The sequence below is a fragment of the Geotrypetes seraphini genome, chromosome 3 (assembly GCF_902459505.1).
Source record: "Geotrypetes seraphini chromosome 3, aGeoSer1.1, whole genome shotgun sequence".
Taxonomy (NCBI): domain Eukaryota; kingdom Metazoa; phylum Chordata; class Amphibia; order Gymnophiona; family Dermophiidae; genus Geotrypetes; species Geotrypetes seraphini.
This window is the reverse complement of record NC_047086.1, coordinates 88403438-88426554: the sequence shown is the minus strand read 5'-3', so window position 1 is coordinate 88426554 and position 23117 is coordinate 88403438. Positions and strand designations below refer to the sequence as shown.

Sequence of the window (23117 nt, the reverse complement as noted above, 5' to 3'; positions counted from 1 at the left end):
AAATATCCTCTCCCCACATTTATTAAAATTATATCAGACACAACTTATAAAAGGTAATATAAAAGGTACTATGGCTGAATCAATAATAATTGTTTTGCCTAAGCCAAATAAAGATCCTACTTTGGTTTCAAACTACAGGCCTATATCTTTGATAAACGTTGATAATAAACTTTTGGCGAAAATTTTGGCTTTGAGATTAGCCAAAGCTCTCCCACATATTATAGATATGCATCAAACGGGTTTCGTTGCTAAAAGACATTCCTCCAATAACTCTAGACTATTATTTCACATGCTAAACTTGTCAAAAAAAATGGATGAACCGGCTTTTACAGTTTCATTAGATGCTGAGAAAGCATTTGATAGGGTAGAATGGAATTTTATGTATCAGGCTTTAGAATGGTTTGGTATAGGTTCTGGATTTATACAAATGGTAAAAACATTGTATAGCTTCCCGATTGCAAGATTAAATATTAATAATAAGATATCTGATGGTTTTCAATTGCAGAGGGGAGTTAGACAAGGTTGTCCTTTATCTCCTTTGTTATTTGATGTTGTATTAGAACCCTTATTGTTAGCAATACAGCAAACGAGGGAGATACAAGGAATTCCATATTCAGATATGGAATATAAAATTTCGGCTTATGCTGATGATATTTTGCTTTATTTGAGAAATCCAGAGTCTACCTTATCTTCTTTATTGGAATTAATTGATAAGTTTGGCAAATTTTCAGGTTATAAAATTAATTGGAATAAATCTGAAATTATACCCTTGAATGTTTACTGTGTAAAAGGATTATTTGATATTTTTCCATTCATATGGAAAGAAGAAGGATTTAAATATCTAGGCATTCAAGTTAAAAAAACAATTGAAGATACTGTAAAAGAAAATGAAAAATATGTATTAAAAAAAGTAACGGAGTTATGTGAGCAATGGAACCCATTACATATATCTTGGTGGGGCAGAGTTCAAACTATTAAAATGATGATGTTGCCTGTGGTTTGCTACCAAATGAGTATGATACCTATTTATTTTCAGGGGTCCTTTTATAAGAAGCTTAATAGAATTTTAACAAAATTTCTTTGGCTTGGTAAAACACCTAGAATAGCTTTAGTAACCTTACAAAAATCAATTAAGGAGGGAGGGGTAAATTTTCCAAATTTCTATAGGTACCATCAAGCCTATATTCTACGTCAGGGTATGTATTGGATCCTCCCAGAACTTATAGATAATGCACCAGATTGGTTATATTTGGAATGGCGCCTTATGTTTCCCCTAAATTTAGTTCATTTACCAAGTATTAATATACCTAAAAGATACAGAGAAAATAAAATAATAATGGATACTTGGAAAACATTGAGATTTATTGATAAATTAACACCCATCCCAATATATAAATCAACTAATCAATCCATATGGATAAACTCCAAGATCAAAATTGGCGGAGCTCAAATCCTTTGGAAGAACTGGATTATTGCAGGAATTAGATCTCTAGATGATATTATTTCAGAAGGTAAACTGCTGGATTTTTCACAATTGCAACATAGATTTGGTCTTAATAAAACACAAAGTTTTAAATGGTTGCAATTGAAGCAGGCCATTCAGGTTGGGTTCCCTGAATGGAAATCATTAAACAATCAATATAGTTTAAAGTTCTTATGCTTTAAAGCAGACTTCCTAGGACATCAAGCCGCATTGTGGTATAAATTAATATCTGGATATTTGAATAAAAAACCAAAAAATGGTCTAAGAGACATTTGGAGCATTGAGATTGGACATCAAATTAATGCATCTCAATGGCCACTAATTTGGTCTTGGAGAATGAGATGTACAGTGTCAGCGTCTATGAGACAAACATGGTTCTTTTTATTACATAGAGCTTTTTGGACCCCTACTCGTTTGCAAAAACTAGACAGTACTAAGTCTAATAGATGCTGGCACTGTAATCTAGAACCAGGGACATTAGATCATTTATTATATCATTGTCCTTATATTAAAATTTTTTGGAATTCAATTTGGCCACAAATTAATAAATTAATGGAAAATCATATTGCAATATCATATGATACAATTTTATTTGGAACAATGATGAGAAAAAAAAGTCAAATTTCACCAGAAAATAATAAGCTTTTATTAATTATGACAGGGGTTGCCATTCAACATATAACTAATAATTGGAAAAATTACAACAACCTAAATTACACATTTTGGTGGAATACAATATGCCATATTTTTAAAATGGAAAGAATAATAGCAATACAAAAGGGGACATATAATAAATTTATAAAAATATGGGGGCCATTGACAAAATACTGTAATGATTAAATAATAGAATATTTTTTCTTCTTTTCTTCTTTTAGAGATTTTTTTTTTTTTTTTTTTTTATGACACACATATAGGGGGGGTAAGGAAAACAATTTATATATAATATATTATAATATATGATACAAAATGTAACATATGATTAAAAAATAATAGAAGGGTGGGGGGAGGGAAAATGAACAAAATTTATCCAGAATATATTGTATTAGATATAAATATGTTATTGAATAATTATCAATTATATTCTAATATGTTGTATACTTTTATAAAATTTGAAAATTAAAAATATTATATTAAAGCAATAAAAGGGTGGGGGGAGGGTGAAGGGGAAAATCAAATCCAGACATACATTGTGTTAGATATAAAAGTGATACCATGCATTTATCAACTGTATTTTATTATTATGTACACTTTTTGTAAAATTTGAAAATAAAAATATAATGGAAAAAAAAAAAAAAAGAAAAACCTAGTCTCCTCATCCCAAGGTCCAGTGCAATCCTAGCAAACAAACCTAGACAGTGAATCCCTCTCCACCTTCTTACATGACAAAATATCAAAGATACGTGCAAATCTAGACTCAGAGGCCAAAACACTCCCAAGCATCCCAGAGACCACTCAAGTCGACAATCCACACCAGACAGAAACCTTGAGAGTTTCAAACCGATCTCCCTCAATGACCTTAAAACCATAATGAATTGCGTATGCCCCACAACCTCGATCCTGGACCCATGTCCCTCCACTACACTCCTGGATACAAACGAGGTATTCCTGGAATCCATCCTACCCCTAATAAATGAGTCCCTTCGATAGGTGTAGCTCCACAGAGCTATAAATCAGCTATAGTAAAACCACTCCTGAAAAAAATCAACCTTGGACCCAGACAACCCAAGCAGCTTCAGACCTGTCTCAAACCTCACATTCATCTCAAAAATATTGGAAAAGACAGTACACATGCAACTACAAGACTTAATGGAGACAAAGGTCACCCTCTTCAACTTTTAATTGGGCTTCAGGAATCACCACAGCACAGAAACAGTGCTCCTGGACATCATAAATAACTGCTGGAAAATCCTAGATGAAGGAAATGATGCACTGCTGGTACTATTCAACCTCAGTGCCGCCTTCGACAACATTGACCACTTTCTCCTGTTAGGCTAAAAACCATTGGAATCCATGACAACACACTTTGATGGTTCTCCTCATTCCTGAATGACAGATCCCAGAGAGAAACAGATCCGTGAGAGGGAAATCCTTAAAGCTGAAAGTTTAATCAAGCAGGTAGGCAGTTGTTACAAATGGGACCTTTTGAGCAAAGACAATAAGATTGCACAAGACAAATGTTGCTAAAGCAGAAGGAATAATTTATCTGGAAAAAAGTTACTCACAATGTGAATAGTCCTTAAAATGGAGCAGAGGCCACATGGCCTAGTGAAGCAGCATGGTGATCCAGAGAGAAGAAGCAGCTTGATTCAGGCTGGTTCCAGAGGGAGAGTGAGCATTTTTCCCTTTTGAGAACGGATTTTGCTTCATTTTTTGTAAGGTGGGGACCTGTTCTAAAAATAGAATCCATTTTCTGTTCCTAGGTGGATGATGATTGAATTACAATGACTTGAAAGGATGTCCCAATACAGAGTATTGTTACTTGTCCTTGCTGAATGTGGTGGGAATCTATGTAAAATGGTGGTTTAAAATAGAGTGATGAGCTTCTATTGTTCTTGCTGATTGGAGTAGCCCAGAGATGAATTTGGTGTGAAAGGGCTCTTGTTTGATCTATATCCTGTTAAAGGGCTAGATTCACAAAGCAAACTGATTGTGTACTGATCGGTTTGTGACCCCTTAGCGACCAAATTTCCCTCCAGCCTGATTCATTTACCTCTCTGCTGACCATCTTCCGATCCGTGCATGCAAATGAAGGCAACAGTATGCAAAGTCTCGATTATATTGTGGATGTACTTTGTAACACGTTCTGGGCTCCTTTGGGTGAATGGGCTAAATAATTGAGCAAATAAATAAATAAATAATTTGAAATAAAAATATCATTTTTTTCTGAATGAGTGCTGTGCATGTTTTATTTGCATGAACAGAAAACACAAATTTGTATACACTGTAATTGTTATGGTTGCATTTTGTTTAAATGAGGGTGGAGCAGGATCTGGGAAATTGACTTTCTGACTTGCTAGATACTTAATAACTGAATGTGTTCCTTTTAATATTTTAAAGTTGTTTTCAAGCTGCAGCAGAGAGTCCATTTTGCGGACCTTGAAGAACAAAGCTTCCATATGTTTCAAAGAGCATAACAACAAAGTGTGTGGCAATTCCAGAGTGGATGAAGGAGAAGAGTGTGACCCAGGGCTCTTACACCAGCATAATGATCTCTGTTGTAATGCTGATTGTACATTCAAAACTGGTGTGAGCTGCAGGTGAGAACTGAATTCCCAGCCTCAGGGCTGGATTAAAGGGTAGGCCAGGTAGGCACTTGCCTCAGGCCCAAAAACAAACATCAGAGGGGCCCACCGGTGTTAGGGGAAGGCAAACAGGGCAGCTGCCCTGGACCCCACAGTGCGAGCATCACTTCCCCTTCATGGCAGTTTACTCTCTCAAAGAGGCCCTGATGCAGCAGCTGTTCACACTAGTTGCAAGCACAAGGCTGCCACAAAGCTTCTCCTCTGCTGCAATCCAGCAGAAACTGGAAGTTGCGCCAGGGAAAAGCTTCGGGGGAGTTATACGTGTGCAACTTGTGAGAATGGCTTTCGCGTTGGGGTCCATCAAAGAGAGAACTTTGGTTTTAGAAAGCGTCCGCGAAGGTGAGGGGAAGGGAAACATTACCAGACAGTTTGCAAAAAGGCAAACATTACCAGACAGCCTTTTCACAATACCTCCCTCTTTTGGTCTTATTCTAAATTGTGGTTTGTCCCCTCATATACTACTTTTATTTTCAATTTTTTGAAAACAGTAAACATGCCAAATATCATCAAGTACTAGAAAATGACAACATAACAGTTCCATTCTGAACATATTTATTTAAATTTTTTTTATACTGCCTAAAACCCTAGGCAGTTTATATAACAGCATATACAATAAATAAAAACAAAACTTACATATATCATCCTATCCATCCCCAAAAATGTAGTGGGTTCTATAAGTCCAACATCCCTAGAATGTCTCTAGAAAATAGATATAACACATATGAGTCACCTTCACTAATCCCACTATAGATCCATCTGAGTAATACCTTGTTCTTTCCAACTCGTGTAATATCCTATACTTTATGAAAGGTCAGCTTTAACATTAAATATATATAGTCCAACTTGCGGAATACCATATCTAAAAGGATGTGAATCTGTTTTCAGGCTACTGGAAGTGCTATTTTAGGCACAGTGAAGATGTTAGATGCCAGTTTGTGTACTACAGGTTTTACTCCAAATGGTTTGACATGCAGCAGACAATACTCAGCCTTAGATGTATGTTGCAGTCCTGTAATTTATTGTACAGCCTTGCTTAAAATCAACAGAGATGAACCCCTTAGGTCTTTCTATCCCTATATCATGCCAGGTTTGCACCCAATGGTTGGCTAAGGAGTGTGTTGTGGGGCATTTGAAGGGGGGGGGGGGAACCATGGGTTCTGCCTTCTCTGAGTCCTCTAGAGTTGGGATCCGCAGGAGGCTTATTTTAAGGGAAAGAGGTCCTTTCCAGAGTCCTCCAAAAGTGAGTTGGTGAAATGCAGGCATCTCAGCGCCACAGAACCCATGAGGACACACAGGGAGCCTCTGCAGGGGTCTTTTGGGCTGCCGATGCAGGGCTTTTTGTGAACGTGATGTGGAATGCCTTCCAGCAATTACTACAGGCACGTCTGTGGTTGCGCATACGGGGATTTTCCCCTCAGGTCATTCCCTGCTCAGAAACAGATCCAGTGTAGGACCAAGATATCCATTCAGAGAATGACTGGGATAATTGGGGGTCTGATTATTTGCCATTCTTATCTCAAGGAGCTGCATTCTTCCTGGCAGAGTCTGGTTCTCTGTATGAGACCAGTGGTCAGGAGGCAATGGTCTCCCTTGACCAGTGGGAGGACCCAATTATGCGTAATCTCGCTCCTGGGCATTATTTGCTGCAGGAATTAAAATTGGAATCCCCATAAGCCTCCACTTCACAGTGCTCAATTATGAACAGCTCTATTGCACTGACCATGTTCTTCCCTTCACATCCAGACATCACTAAACTGATTATGAAACACTGGGAATCTCCAGAGGGCTCACTGTGGTGGCTGACTATGCCAGATCTTTACCTGATGGCTTCTGGATTTCAACAGATGTTTGTTCAGCCTAAGGTGGATTCGCTGATAGCCCAAGTAATTGAGAAGGTGTCTTTTTTTCCTGCCGTGCATCTGTTTTATTCTTTTCAGGTTTTTTTTTAATAAGATCTTGAAGCTTCCTGGTGCTACAGAGGTTCCCAGAGATCCTGGGCCAGCTCTGCCTGAGAGAAGAAATAGTCGCCTGTTCAGAAGACTGTAGTTGGGCTGTGGAGGGGGGGGGGGGTGCAGCACAACCCTTTAGGGCACCTGTGTGGCATGTTTTTGTGTGACGTCATGAGACTATGGGAGCTTGAATTAGAGCAATAAACAAACATTAAATTTCTCATTAAACTTGGCAAGAGTTGAAGTGAAATCAGGGACATTTTTGTTCAAGTTTATGGGGATAATGCCATGAAGAAAACGGCAGTGTTTAAATGGATTAAACGTTTTTCTGAAGGGAGAGAAAGCATCACTGATAAAGAGAGGACAGGGCAGCCAGTAACGAGCAGAACTGTTGAAAACATTGCAAAAATTCATCGAAATGTGCATCAAAATCATCGGCTGACTGTAAGAAGTATAGCAGACCAAGTTAACATCGATAGAGAAACAGGAAAATCTTAACTGAAAATCTTGGCATGAGAAAGGTGTGTGTGCAAAAATGATCCCATAGGAGTTCACCGATGAACAAATGCAAAGGAGAATCAAAGTTTTCCAAGATCTTTTGGAGAGGCAAGGCAATGTTTTGGGCCGTGTTATCACTGGTGATGAAACATGGGTGTACCTATACAACCCTGATATTCAGCAATGAGGTATGAAGCACTTTTTGTAGGATGAGTTCGTGAACTTAATTGTCAGAGTTCATATTGAGGAGTTTACCTATGCCCTCCTTGCGGAAAATATCTGAGTCCAACTAAGAAGGGAATGACGTTGTTCCACATATTCATCCCTAAGTTCAACACACTTCACACATCATGTCTGAAGTTTTTATAACCCTTCCAAAAATTACTCTGATGTCTGGTCACTGAAATACTGCTCCGTTTCTGCAATCACCTCCAAATCGCTCAAAAATTGTCACCCTTTCAATCTCTTGAGGAGAGTGTGGTGCAGTGGTTAAAGCTACAGCCTCAGCACCATGAGGTTGTGGGTTCAAACCCATGCTGCTCCTTGTGACCCTGGGCAAGTCATTTAATCCTCCACTGCTCCATGTACATTAGATAGATTGTGTGCTCACCAGGACTGATAGGGAAAATGCTTGAAGTACCTGTATGTAAACTGCTTTGAGTATGGTTGTAAAACTACAAAAAGGCAGTATACAAGTCCCAGACCCTTTCCCTTATTAAGATTTGGAAACAGAAAATAAATGGAGCAAGATCTGGTGAGTAAGGTAGATGGTGTATGCACTGAAACCCCCAACTGCATCAAAACATTCACCGTTTTGCCATCCTTGTGAGCAGGTGCATTGTCTTTCAAAAAAAGAACTTTTTGCAGCTTCCCTCTCCTTTTTTTCTTTCTATGCCTCCTTTAATTGGCACAGCAAGTTACAGTAGTATTCTGCATTAATTGTTTGGCCCCTTGGAAGATAGTCATTACAACACCATCCTGATTCCAAAACACTGTGGCCATGACCTTTCCTGCTGACTTTTGGGTCTTGAATTTCCTTGAGTGTCACCATTACATGGACTGTTGTTTTGTCTCTGGATTATAGTGGTGTAACCATGTTTCATCAACAGTAATTAGTTGTTCCAAAAAGTTGGCATAAATTTGTTGAAAATGTTGCAAAATCAACTTAGATGTCCACTAGATGTTGTTTCTCGTCAGTATTCAAATATTTGAGCACCCATTTGGTTGACAGCTTCTGCATACCCAGCTGCTTGTGGATTATACACCCAACACATTTCCTAGATATCTGTAGTGTCTCAGCAATTGTTTTAGCTGATATTTGCTGATCTGCCCAAATCAGGTCATGGACATGATCAACAATTTCAGGAGTTGACACCATTTGAGGCCTCCCAGACCTTGCTGCATCTTTGGTCTCAAAATATCCATGCTGAAAGTTTGCATACCACTTCTTCACTGTGGGGTATGATGTTTGCATCATACATTCATGGATTTCCTTTGGAGTTTTCTTCTGTAGAAATAGGAACTTTATGATGACTCGGAGTTCCACACTTGAAGTTTCCACATTTTTTGTTGACATGGTTCAATCAATGATCTGAAACAATGGCAAAACATAACATTATGATTCTGTAAATTGGCACTTTGCAAAATAAATTAACACTCCACTACAGTGGCAAAATAACGCTCAGAATTTAGAAAGTTGGTTAGGCTGAGAACTTTCAGAACCTCCTCATATTTCTTCCTAGATGTTGTCCATTGCTTTGGTATATGCTCAGAGACTGAGGTATTGCCCAGTGACACAAGGAGGTGGAGTTGAAGAAGAATGTAGGTTGTGCCTTCTGCAATCCTCGCGAGTAAACCTTCTCTTATGCTTGACACCTATTTTGGTGGTTCCTGCAGAGGCTGCTAATAGAGTAAAGCCCATCACTGCTCAGAGGTGCTAAATTCCATAAGATGAATGTGGCCAAGCAGGCGCCTTCGTACCCTCAACAATTAAATATTGGAATAAATCAATGATACCAGGTTTATTACTAATGTTCTAAGCCAGGGGTAGGGAACTCCAGTCCTCGAGAGCCGTATTCCAGTCGGGTTTTCCCCAATAAATATGCATAAGATCTATTTCCATGCACTGCTTTCAATGCATATTCATTGAGGAAATCCTGAAAACCTGACTGGAATATGGCTCTCGAGGACTGGATTTCCCTACCCCTGTTCTAAGCGAACAGAATGTTGGGCATTATCAAAAAAGGTATCACTACCAGAACGAAGGAAGTTATCCTGTCACTGTATCGAGCGATGGTGCGACCGCATCTGGAGTACTGCATCCAGTACTGGTCTCCGTACCTTAAGAAGGATATTGCGATACTTGAGAGGGTCCAGAGAAGAGCAACGAGGATGATAAAGGGCATGGAAAACCTCTCATATGCTGAACGGCTGGAGAAGCTGGGGCTCTTTACCCTGGAAAAGCGGAGACTTAGAGGGGACATGATAGAAACTTATAAAATCATAAAAGGCATAGAGAAGGTGGAGAGAGACAGATTCTTCAGATTAGCGGGGACATCAAAAACAAGAGGACATTCAGAAAAATTGAAAGGAGACAGATTCAAAATGAATGCTAGGAAGTTCTTCTTCACTCAGAGGGTGATGGACACCTGGAATGCGCTTCCAGGGGAGGTGATAGGACAGAGTACAATATTGGGTTTAAAAAAGAGATTGGATGACTTCCTGAAGGAAAAGGGGATTGCAGGATATAGATAGAGGGCTACAATACGGGATATTAAATGAATAGGGAATAAACATCTTGGGTAAAGGAGCACTTACAGGTCATAGACCTGGGGGGCTGCCGCGGAAACGGACCGCTGGGCAAGATGGTCTGATCCAGCAGAGGCAATGCTTATGTTCTTATGTTCAACTTATATAAAAAATATTTTTATTACTAAATAAGGAGTTCTTGAAGTCAAGTTTGATAATGCTTCTTTTTGTTGCTGACAAGTGATTTTAAGACTGAGCAGAGTAAACAGATTTTATGTAGTACAGATAAGATATCCAGTGACAGCACCCATGTAGTCAGAACTTGGTACTAGATGTAGAGTCAAGTGAGTTGTATTCCATTGTCAAAGATAGTTTCTGCAGGGTTTCTTACATAGCTTATATATCATTTTGATATGATAGATAAATTGGATTTTGAACAACTAACATGATCTCCCTGTTTCTCATATTTAATAGTGATCGAAACAGTCCCTGCTGTAAAAATTGTCAGTTTGAAACAGCCCAGAAAAAGTGTCAAGAGGCAATTAATGCTACTTGCAAAGGAGAATCATACTGCACTGGTAAGTGAGCTTCTTGAGAGGCATTATGATCTGTATATATTAATTGCCCCTAAAGTTACATTCTTATGCTCTTCTTGGGTTCTTTTGCATTTTCTGTAGCAGTGTGAGGGAGTAAGGGATTCTTCATCACTAATGTGACTATTATATGGTTGGGCGGCAGGGGACACTAGCTTAAGGGTCAGCCACCTGGAGGAAAGTAATGCAGTCCTGCTGAGTCAGAGAAGCAGGGAAGAATGCTTCTGCCCCAGACTTGAGTCATTCAGGGAGATCCCAAGGGAGGGGCTTCCAAGAGAGAGCCTTCCCTAGCAGTGGGTTGAATCAGAGCCCTGGGAAAGAAGAGAGCATGTGAGATCTGTCTATGTGGGATGGCTAATGTTTGTTTGGCTGAGGTAAGCCAGTTATATACCTTAAATATAGAAACATGATGGAAGATAAAGGCCAAATGGCCCATCTAGTCAACCCATCCGCAGTAACCTCTGAGAGATCCCACTTGCATAGACATGATGGCAGATAAAGGCCATGTTCTTAAATGACCCAATATGGTGAGAGCTGGTTAACTGACCAAAAGCTGAGGATTGCTAACTGAATGTAAGATAGTAAACTGCCTAAAGAGTACAGACTACTGCACTGGATAGTCTCTCTTTGCTTTCCCTGAGCCTGTGAGGGAATAGGCTCAAGTCTGTAAAGGAATAAAGACTTGTCATAAGAGTAAACATTGCTGAATTGAACTAAGATATAAAAGTTAAAAGTATTTCTTTGCCTTCCCTAAGCCTGTGAGGGAACAGGCTCAGATATGTGAACAAATAAAGCTTTCAAGAGTGTCCAGATTGTACATATGTGTGTGAGTACACAAGGTTTACAGGAAAACGTGGCCAGGAATCCTACAAGCAGGAATTTATCACAGAGTTATGTTATATGACCTAGAGGACGCTCTCATTCTTCTTTTGTTACCCACACTGAACTATGTAGGCTTATGTGAGCTAGAAGACTCAGATGTAATGTAAAATATATTTCTAATCTCACAGGTAAAAGCAGTGAGTGCCCACCACCTGGGAATGCTGCTGATGAGACTGAGTGTGTGGATCTGGGAAAGTGTGCACATGGCATATGCATTCCTTTCTGTGAGCGAGAAGAGAAGCAGCTCCGCTCCTGTGCATGTAATGGTAAGAATGTGCCTGCACTTTTTAGCATATCCTGCTTGTGCGGGCAATGACCCTGACTGTTGAAAGTAAAAAGAGAGAGGACTAACAAGCCATATTGTTTTGCAATTTTAACTTAAGCTGCAATAACTGCTTTCAGTGCGGTAGTATAACTACAAAAAGGCGGTGTACAAGTCCCAATCCCTTTCCCTAATAAAGCCATTCAGGATATGCTATTTTTCATTTTGTCCTCAAACTTGTGATAAGTCTCTCTATTATTATTATTATTATTATTATTATTATGGTCTTTGGAGTCCTGTAACTTTCCACTGCTCTGTTGTGAGCTTTCATCTCTTCTCTGAGACCAAACAGGAGGCAGATAATCCGAGTGATGGGTTGATACCATCTGATGCAGTCCATTGCAGAAGTTGCTCCCCAACGACTATTGCAAAAGTTTTTGAGAGCAGCTCACGGCACATGCACTCACCTTCCTGCCAGCCATTGCCACGCAGTATCAGATCAGTCCTGTTTTTTTCTATTGAGAATTGTGTGTGTGCTTCCTCACAGCTCATGTTTCTAATTTTCTTCCTCAAGTGCATGCTCATTAACAGATGGTAAGCATAGCAATCTGGTAAAATTTCTTCCAAAAGATTCTGAGTTTATGTGGGGTCTAGAATCCAACTCTGTCCCCCAGACCCATTTGTTTTCATTTCCAGGCTGTCCAGAAAAAATGTGTTATATTTGTTTCTTTCTTTGATGAAGTTTCAGGCCCTGCTTGTTGCAAAACCCCTTGTTTTCCTTCTTTTGTTTAAGACAGTCTGGTAGATAAGGATTCCCATCAGTCAGAATATCTGTATCCTGCTTGTCCTTGAAGAAAGTAAAGTTACCTGTGGCAAGTGTTCTCCAAAAATAGCAGGATGCATATTTTAGCTATCCTGCCTTCATCTCCTTGGAGTTGCATTCTATCAGCTATAATATTAAACTGATCTGTTCCCATGCAGCCATGTCGGACAGAAAGGCATACGCATGATGCAGTGAGCCACTCTCAAAAGCTTCTGGTATAGTCTCTAGGGAGCGATATCCCATATTGGGCTCCATTGGATGATGTCATTCCATCTGCCCTGGGAGAATAATAATAATAATAATAACTTTATTCTTATATACCGCCAACAATCTTGCGACTTCTAGGCGGTTTACAGTAAAGAGAAATTGTACAGACGGCGACTTAACAGAATATTGCAGTGTACATCTGATAGTAACAGCATTAATGATAATAACAACAGTTTAAATTGTACAGACGGCGACTTAACAGAATATTGCAGTGTACATCTGATAGTAACAGCATTAATGATAATAACAACAGTTTATGTACTGTAGGGTCGTGAAGTACCTTGCGGTTTGCACAGGGTTGGAAGTTAGTGATTGGGGTTAACAGTTTACAAGAACAGATTTGGGGAGTGATTACGAAGGGGGTTATTGTCCTTGTTCGTTGCCTAGGTATTTTGTGAACAGGTATGTTTTCAGGTGTTTCCTGAATTCTCCATAGTTGTTTGTGTGTGTAATTAGTTTATCTAAGTCTTTGCCCCATAAGGCTGCTTGATAGGATAGAAGTTGTTGATGGTATCTCTTATATTTGCATCCTCTGGCTGGTGGGGAGACGAATTTCAGGTGTATTCTTCTCTCATGTCTGTTGGTTGGGTATGAGAAGAGGTCGCACCCCCCGGAGAGCGGCCTTCTTCACTCGGCCCCCGCACTGTTGCCAGCGGGAGCCGAGGCAGCGAGAGCCTGCAGGAGAGGAGCATGCGATCCCAGCTCCGCCCCTCTCCCGAACCCGACTAAAGCCGCCGCACCCCCCGGAGAGCGGCCTTCTTCACTCGGCCCCCGCACTGTTGCCAGCGGGAGCCGAGGCAGCGAGAGCCTGCAGGAGAGGAGCGTGCGAGCCCAGCTCCGCCCCTCTCCCGAACCCGACTAAAGCCGCCGCACCAACGGCGTGCAGCCGTTCGGCGTGCCGTCGAAGGCGCACGTCTAAGGCGCGTGCGCCTTAGCACGCGCCTTTGCAAGCGACTGCGAGCGACGCCAGTCAGTCCGACCCCCCCAACTGGATCACAGCAATACATAGTGTTATTTACATAGCACCGCCTCATCCGTTAGAACTCAGAAAAGTTAACACTGTACTGCACTGCCTTATTGTTTACTGTATTACCTACTGTTTACATTGTTTACATTGTACTGTACTGCCTACTGCACCGCGCGCACACGCTCAAATTGTTCAGCCTGTTTAACTTTACATCGATCTATTGCATTGCTGCAACCTACTTAACTTTGTACTGCCTAACTCACCGCTGTAACCTGCACAACTCTGTACTGCCTTTTGCACCGCTGTAACCGGCTCAGCTTTATATCGTCCACTGCGCCGCTGAAACCTGCCAAATTTTGCATCACACCCCTCCCCTCTGCCCCCCTCTGACTACTACCATACCCCACGCTCTTCCCCCCCCACGAGCGTGTCACCATGGCAAGGCCAAACACCCCTCAATGCGTAGCACTACTCCTACTATATCTCATCACCCTCAGGATCTGCTCTGCTGACCCATCACACACAACCACCATCCCTGTCCACTTCTCCCTATATCGCCCTTCAAAACCCAAAGTACCCTCGCTCACACCCCACACCCCACATTCTCACCTAATACGGCTCCCAAATCCTCCACCCCCACGCAAACCCACCAAACCCGGCTCAAAAAAACCTAGAACACTAAAAAAACTGGCCTACGCCCACTATGCCCCAGCCAACCACCCAAACCACCAGAACCTACTAGGCTTTTACCTAAACATTCGATCCATGAGGAACAAAGCCATTCTAATCAGAGACTGGCTGACGGATACCAACCCCGACTTCATCCTACTCACCGAAACCTGGCTACTATCAGACAAAGATATTATAATCAAAGACTGCCTACCCGCAGGATACAAGATCCTCTCCCTGGCCAGAACTCGGGGAAGAGGAGGAGGCCTAGCAATAATCTTCAAAGATCAGCTTAATTGTACGGCACTCAACACCAAATCCTCTCCCAACGCAGAAATATTAGCCATCTCACTCACCTCTAAATCCCTTGCCTCCTCGCTAACTATCACTCTATTCTACATCCCACCCCAAAAATGGTCCCTAGCCAAAGAGGACCTCGCTGACTCCTTATTAACTAATTATCTAACAAGTCCTTACAACCTTCTATGCGGAGACATCAACATCCACCTTGAGCAAGCGGACCAACCAGAAGTTGCCGACTTCTGGTCACTCACCTCCCAACTAGGCTTCTTCAAACCCCCCCCAACCAAAACTCACCAAAAGGGCCATCAGCTAGACCTGGTCACATTCTCCTCCAACGAGCCGACCGACCCAAAAATATACTGGAAACAAGCCAACTGGACAGACTCCCTATGGTCTGACCACAGACTATGCGACTTTTCCTTGGGCTGCCAACAAAAACATTCAAGAAACAACAAAACAAGAAACATCACAACCCACACCACTAGAGGAAAGATAGACCCAGAGGAATTCTGGTCTCGCTATGACACCCACATAAAACAAGACGAAGAAATAGATCAACTCATGTCCGCCTGGATCATTGACAGCACTAACATTTTAAATGAAATAGCCCCTTCAAAAACCCGCCACATCAGAACCACAAATCAGGAGGGATGGTTCGACACAGAGCTGTTACTGTTAAAGAGGGACCTCAGAAAGTCAGAAAGACTATGGATAAAGTCAGGAACCCAGGAACTCGGAACTGCCTGGAGTCTCAAACTAAAAACCTACAAAAACCTTACCAAGGAAAAACGGAAAAAATACTACTCACACTTAATTGGAAACATCACATCCAACAGCAGCAACCTCTTCAAACTCGTCAATAACCTTTACAACATTGAAACACTCACTAACAACCAGGAAGACTCAACACTAACCGCCAACACCCTAGCGGATTTCTTCAACTCCAAGATCCTAAAACTAAGATCAGCACTACCCACCAAGACCAATCCACTGGAGCTCTTTCCCATCCTCCCTGACATCGACATAGCTAAACCAGACCAAGGGTCTAGATCCGACCTAAACTGGAACCAATTTACCACAATCGACTGGAAAACCTTCAACAAATATTATAACAAATACACCAAATCCTTCTGCAAACTAGATACTTGCCCCCCAAATGTGATGAAAACGGCTCCGATCTACTTCAAAGCAAACATGCTACTATGGGTCAACTCCCTACTATCCGCAGGAAACTTCCCTCCAGAACAAGGACATATCTTAATAACCCCAATCATAAAAAGCATAAAGGACTCTTCCAACGCACCTTCCAATTACAGACCAATAGCTAACATACCACTATTCACCAAAATCGCAGAAGGGGCAGTAAAAGCAGAACTCTCCGCATACCTGGAAAAATTCAATATCCTAAGCGACAATCAATCGGGCTTCCGCACGGACCACAGCACAGAGACCATCATCGCCTCCTTACTAGACCACCTGCACATACTCTTCAGTCGGGGCTCCAGCGCCCTGATCTTACAATTTGATCTAAGCAGTGCGTTTGACCTAGTTGACCACACTATTCTCCTGGAATGCCTGGCCCACATTGGAATCTCAGACCGGGTACTCATCTGGTTCCAAGGGTTCCTACGAAACAGATCCTACAGGGAACACAAAAATGACAACTTCTCCTACAGCTGGGTGAACTCCTGCGGTGTACCACAAGGCTCCCCCTTATCCCCCACCCTGTTCAATATCTACCTCGCCTCCCTCAGTAACCTCCTTCACAAACTTAAGCTCAAATTCTTCATCTATGCAGATGACATCACAATTGTCATCCCTCTAACCAGTCTATCCCAGGATCTTCTCAACTACATAACTAGCATACTCAGCCAGATAGAACTCTGGATGCTCTCCTTCAAACTAAAGCTCAACCCAGACAAAACAAAATTCTTTCTAGCCACCCCCAAAGACAAAATCAAAGACACCACAATCCAGGTGAAAGGATTGGTTTTCCCACTCGAACAAACATTAAAAATACTAGGAGTCACGCTTGACAAACATCTATCCCTAGAAAATCACACCGACCTCATTGTCAAGAAAGGCCTTTCAGCACTCTGGAAACTCCGTACCATAAAGAAATACTTCGATGACACTGCATTTCGACTATTAGTTCAATCCTCTATCCTCAGCATACTGGATTATTGCAATATCATTTACCTAAGCTCCACAAAGAAAATCACCAGAAGACTAAAACTGATTCAAAACACAGCTGTCCGCCTCATTTTCGGCCTGAACAAATGGGAACACATCACCCCCTTCTACCACCAACTGCACTGGCTACCCTTCGAATCCCGAGTCCTCTTCAAGTTCGCCTGCATCTGTTACAAGACAGTATTTGGTCTCTCACCAAAATACCTCTCCCCACATTTCAATATGTATTGCACCAACAAGAAATCCCGCAGAATCCAGTTGTTTACCTTCCCCTCCATAAAATCATGCCAGCTCAAAAGATTCATCGACAAAACCTTCGCCTTCCAGGCGGCCAAGCTGAACCCTTGGCTAGCCCAAATGATGCTAGAGGCCCCGACCTACCTAGATTTCAGAAAACTTCTCAAAACACACCTCTTCCGCGAACAAGACCCTTAGTCCTTACTCCCCGCATACACTCCAACCCCCCCACCCCCACCTCCCTCTCCCCCCCCTCTTCTGGTTTCCCACTCCCTCCATTTTATCCTCTAACCCAACTACGATAAACCTGTGCCTCCTTCCGCGCTACCTGCAATTCCGATAAAATTTTTGTAAATCCGGGTTCAGACCGGATCCTAATGTAACGAATGTAAACCGCCTAGAACTCTTTGGGTATGGCGGGATATAAGAACCTAATAATAATAATAATAATTTAGGGGCTAGACCTGATAGTACTTTGAAGCATAGACATCCCAGCTTGAACTTCGTACGTGCCTCCATTGGTAGCCAGTGCAGTAGTCGGTAGGAAGGGGTTATATGATCGGACTTCTTCAGCCCAAAAATCAGCCTGACTGCTGCATTTTGTATCAGTTGTAGTCTCTGCATTTGCTTCTGGGAAATTGCCAGGTGGGTGATGTTACAATAATCAAGGTGGCTTAATATTAGGGATTGTACCAGTATTCTGAATGCTGAAGCGTCGAAGTATGCTCTTATGGACCTAAGTTTCCAGAGAGTGAAGAACCCTTTTTTGACTAGGGAGTCCACATGGTCTTTCATAGTTAGACCTTGGTCTAGTATTACCCCCAGAACCTTCATTGTTGGTTGAATGGGGTAGTTAAGATTGTTTATGCGTAGTGATTTTGTCGTGATATTTGAGAGTGGCGAGGCTATAAAGAATTTAGTTTTATCTGAATTGAGTTTCAGTTTAAATTCTGAGGTCCATTGTTCCATCAGGTTTAGTGCTTGTGTTGCTGTGGGGGTGATTTCGGAGGGAGACGTATTGAATGGGATAATGATTGTGAAGTCATCCGCGTAGCTGAATACTTTTATACCCTGTTGGGCCAGCTGCATGCCTAGTGAAGATATATAGACGTTGAAGAGTAGTGGGGATAGAGGGGACCCCAGTGGAACGCCTGATGGGTTTCTCCATTTTTTAGAGAGGCTGCAGTTGAAGCGTACTTGATAGGTGCGGGATGTGAGGAATCCTCGGAACCAGTCAAGTACTTCTCCTCCGATGCCGATTGCGTCCAGACATTGCAGCAATTTTTTGTGATCCACCAGGTCAAAGGCCGAGCTCATGTCAAATTGCATGATCAAGGCATTATGTCAGAATATCTGATACAGGTGTATAACTTTGCTAGACATTCCCATGAGCCTTCATGAATATCTTCCGTTTTCTTGACGTTTTCCCCCAGCTTCATTAACTTAATCACAAGAGTGAAACTCCTTTAGAGAACCACAGCTCTCTTTAGTCAGTCTGCTAGGATACAGTGGCTAGGAATTCGGATTTTTGCTTCACTTGTACCAGTCTGAGCTGAGTGCAGGAACTGAGCCTGAGTCATGAAAGCCATTCCTTACATCTATGTAAAGATTTTAATATTTCTGTAGACTGGAGCCATTGCCATGTTACCATTTTATTTTATTTTTTCAAGGAAAGAGTTCTTGATCTTTTTTTTTTATAATCGTTTTTATTAACGAGTCAACAAGAAAAACAGACAGCTTGCATAATACAAGCAAGCACACAATAGCAAACTAAAGAAGCTTACAATGATCATCACCAAGAAACTTAATACAGCAAAAAAATACAAGACCAGGCAAGAACAGAAAATAGCCCATATCCCCCAGTGACTCCATTTTTTTTGCGAGTGGGAAAAACATGGTCAACCTACTTCCTGCAGCATCACGCAAAATGACAGACACAACATGCCACCCAAGCCAACCACTCAAACAGACACACTCCAGTCACCTCCCACAATCACCCCCCCTCCCCACCCCCTCAAGTCGGGAGACCAGAGGCAACCACAGGAACACCGCCCACAAGGCCAAATAGGCCTTGATCTCAGGATTGGTTGAACGTTTATGATAGCAAATTTCAAAGCGGGCCAGTTCGATCATCTGATCCAATAGTCCAAAGGGATAGACCCCTCCTGAGTCCAATATTGTAGAATTGTTTGTTTGACCATCAACAACGTCAAATAAATAAAGCACCGCTGAGGCATAGTGAGACCCTGAGCCTCCAGGAGACCCTGATCGCCAAGAAGTAGTGTCTTGTAGTCCCACTCCAAATCACTCTGTAAGACTAATTGAAGCTGCGCAAAGGAGGAGTTCCAAATGGACAGTTCAGGACATTCCAGAAAGGAATGTAAAAGGTTCTAGCAGCCCCCCTACATTTGGTACACAAAGGCTATCCCCACAAACCCATACGAGCCCCCCCCAGCTTTAGTAATGTAAGCCCTATGGAGAATCTTGAATTGGGTCTCCTGCCAAGCCGACGATTTTACAAAAGCATACAATGTGTGGAAAAGCTCTAAGAAGGATTCAGGGCTGTACTGAGTAGATAAGTCCCTATTCCACTTATCATGCAAGAAGGCCAAATGCCCACGAGAGTCTAAGGAACGAACCACCCGATACCAGACCGAGAGAGAGCCCTGTGAGGCCGGTACACTAAACAAATTGGTTCCTAGTGAATCTCCAAAGGTAGAATGTTTCAGAGCCGAGGAACTATCACAGAGAAAGCCCTTGCTTTCAGACAAGCCCTCTGAATTCTCCCTAGCAGTCAAGTTTCAAGTTTATTCAGATTTGTTAACCTGCTTATCAAATATCTAAGCGTAGATAAATAATATAAAATCAGGTTTTACATTTAAATTTCAAAGACAAATATACATTGTCAAACAATAGGTTAGGGGGGGAGAAATAAAATATTGGATAAGAGAGCAAGACGATGAGGGTAAGTACATTAGAAGAGGGAATTCTGTTGTGTGATGATCAATGTTGCAGAGGTGGAGAGATTATAGGTCAAACGCGTCTCTAAATAAGAAAGTTTTTTAAGTTAGATTTGAAGCAGTCTAACGATGATTCTTCCGGTAAATAAATCGGCATGGAATTCCATAATTGCAGAGCATTTACGAAAAAAAACTGATGAACGAGTGGTATCATGTGTAATTTGGCGTCTAAAGGCCCACATGTCCATGCCTTTCCTTACTGTTGATGAAGGCCCTGATAATAGTGCCGGGCTTGTAAATAGGCAAAGAAATGATGATTAGGGATTCCCCTATGTTCTTTGAGATGAGTGAACGAAACAAAGACCCCCGAGTTCCCATTGATCAAATGGTTGAGAGCAGAAACCCCCTTAGAAGCCCAAGTAGCAAACGGTAAACAACACAGGCCGGGCTCGAAATTAGGATTACCCCGTAATTGCAAGAATGGTGAGGCCAGAAGCGACTGATCCTGTGCCCGACGCCATCACCACCACGCCAAATAGAAAGGGCGCAAAAAACGTAGTTTGGATGGTAGAGCACCTCCCCCACCACTCGGCATGTGCAAAAGATTTAAAAAGGTATAGGGCGCACACCTACTCACCATCCACCTGGGAGGAGAAAATCAAGCCACCCCAGTCACCCCCTCATGAACAAAGTGCAGAAGAGCTGCCACATTATACGCACGGACGTCGGGGAGACCCAGAACCCCTCCTGCTTAGAAAGGGACAACTTTACATAGGCAATATGTGCCGCTTGATGGCGCCATAAAAAGGCAGAAAAAAGTGAATGGTTTCCTGATATCTCGTTGGAACACCCAGAAAGGAACCATTTGCAAGGGATATAAGAGTTTGGGCAGAAAGATCATTTTAATCAGTGCCGCCCTCCCTAAAAGGGACAGTGGGAGGTCATGCCAGGCAATACAAAGAGCCTTAATTTTGTCTTTAGCAGCCAGGACATTGCACTGATGCATTACCTTCGGGTCCATATGCAGGTAAATACCAAGGTAGCGCATTGGTTTACGCACTGGAGGAATCTGCAACCCATCATGCCAAGGTTCCCACTCCAGCCCCATCAAGGGCAGTAGTTCAGACTTCCCGCAATTCACTTTGAGGCCCGATAAGTTGCCAAATTTAGCTACCAGACGCAGCGCAACCGGTAATGAAGGGGGGCCTGAGCCAAAAAGAGTAAGAGATCGTCCGCAAAGAGGGTAATACGACACTCCTCCCTCCCTATAAGAATTCCAAGCAACTCAGGACTAGTTCGAATCTTGATAGCGAGTGGTTCAATAGCGAGGACAAACAATAAGGGAGAGAGGGGGCAGCCCTGATGCGTCCCCCGGCATAGCGGAAAGGAAGGCGAAAGGCCACCATTGATGATTAAACGTGCCCGAAGCATAGTATAAAGCCCTGTATCCAAGTAAGAAAGTTCCCCTCTAGGCCAAATTCCCCCAACACCCAAAAAAGATATTGCCAGGAAATGCTATCAAAGGCCTTTTCCATGTCGAGCCCTACGATCGCCGACGAACCCCCTTCATCCCGATGCTTGTGAAGCGCTGTCATTGCTTTAATAAGATTCATGGAAGCATATCGTTGGGGGACAAAGCCCACCTGATCACCCACTATAAGCTTAGGTAAGAAGAAATTCAACCGTGCTGCCAATATTGAAGCCAGCAGCTTAACATCCTGATATCGGACGATAGGAGCCCACTTGCGTGGGATCCTTCACTGGTTTTGGGAGCAGTGTGATATGAGCTAGATTATCGCGGACACCTGAAGCAGTCGTAGATAGGAAGTTGAAATAGTTCCCCAGAAGCTGCGCAAGTAGATCAGGCAAAAGTTTATAGTATTCTGGACCAAACCCATCAGGTCCTGGAGACTTCGTGAGCTTCAATTTCTTGATCCCCTGATGAACCTCCTCCATAGATATAGGACTATTCAGCTGTGCCGCCTGCTCTGCAGAGACCCGAAAAAAGTGATCTCTCTCTGCCTCTGTGAAATCTCTCCGTGCATAGAGAGCACTATAAAACTGTACGAATTGATCTTGAATTTGATCTTCCCGCATAAAGCAGTCACCCTGAGTATTCTTCACCAACTTGATAATTTGTTTTTTCCTAAAAGGCCGGATCAAATTAGCAAGAAGTTTGCCCGCCTTACCGCCCCACTGATAGAGACAGAATTTCTGATAGAAAATATCCTGGCGGGCCCGGAGATCCAAGATCTCTTTAATCTGACGACGAAGAGATTTAATTTGTTGACCATCCTCTCCTGCGTGACCTACCCGATGCTTTTTGCGCAATGTCTGCAGTTGCTCCGAGAGAGCCAGATGTTTCTCCCCCTGTTGTTTCCGTTTGGTGGAGACATATATTGGATGTCGTGACCCCTCAACACCGCCTTAGAAGCATCCCCAAACACCGCTGGATCCACATCAGAAATGTCATTATGCGAGGTGTAATCCAACCAACAGGACCGCAAATAAGCCTGAAAATCTCTATCAGTGTATAAAGCAACTGGAAACCTCCAGGTCCTATCCTCCCTCTGGTCCGTGACCCCTAGACCAAGCACCACTGCTAAATGATCCGAAAGGGTAGTGTCCTCTATAGCGACTTTATCCACCCGAGCAAAATGGGACACCAAAACATAATCCAAGCGTGAATACATAGAATGAGGGTAAGAGTAGAATGTGTATGCCCTGTCAAATGGGTGAAGGGTTCTCCAGGCATCTACCACCGCCAGATGATCACACAAAAAAATTAACCCCTTGACGGCAGGAGGTCCGAGTAGACGGCTTAGCAGGAGAGCAATCCACTGCAGGATCAGCTAAGAAATTGAAATCCCCCCCTATTATCAATTGATACGTGGGATATTGCGCCAGAATGCCCAGTAACCCAGAGTAAAAGCTATGACTATAAACATTCGGGGCATAGAGGTTACAAAAAAGAAACTGAG

General features: G+C 42.4%; 1 protein-coding gene across 2 annotated transcripts in view; it reads left to right on the top strand.

Moving 5' to 3' along the window:
* The window catches only part of ADAM17 (ADAM metallopeptidase domain 17), a 170617-nt gene that overhangs the window by 105722 nt on the left and 41778 nt on the right, over nt 1-23117 (top strand). For both annotated transcript variants that reach the window (XM_033936709.1, XM_033936710.1), the window contains 3 exons: nt 4541-4740; nt 10455-10558; nt 11584-11721. In XM_033936709.1, coding sequence (XP_033792600.1) covers nt 4541-4740; nt 10455-10558; nt 11584-11721 — 442 coding nt within the window. The remainder of the gene's footprint in view (nt 1-4540; nt 4741-10454; nt 10559-11583; nt 11722-23117) is intronic.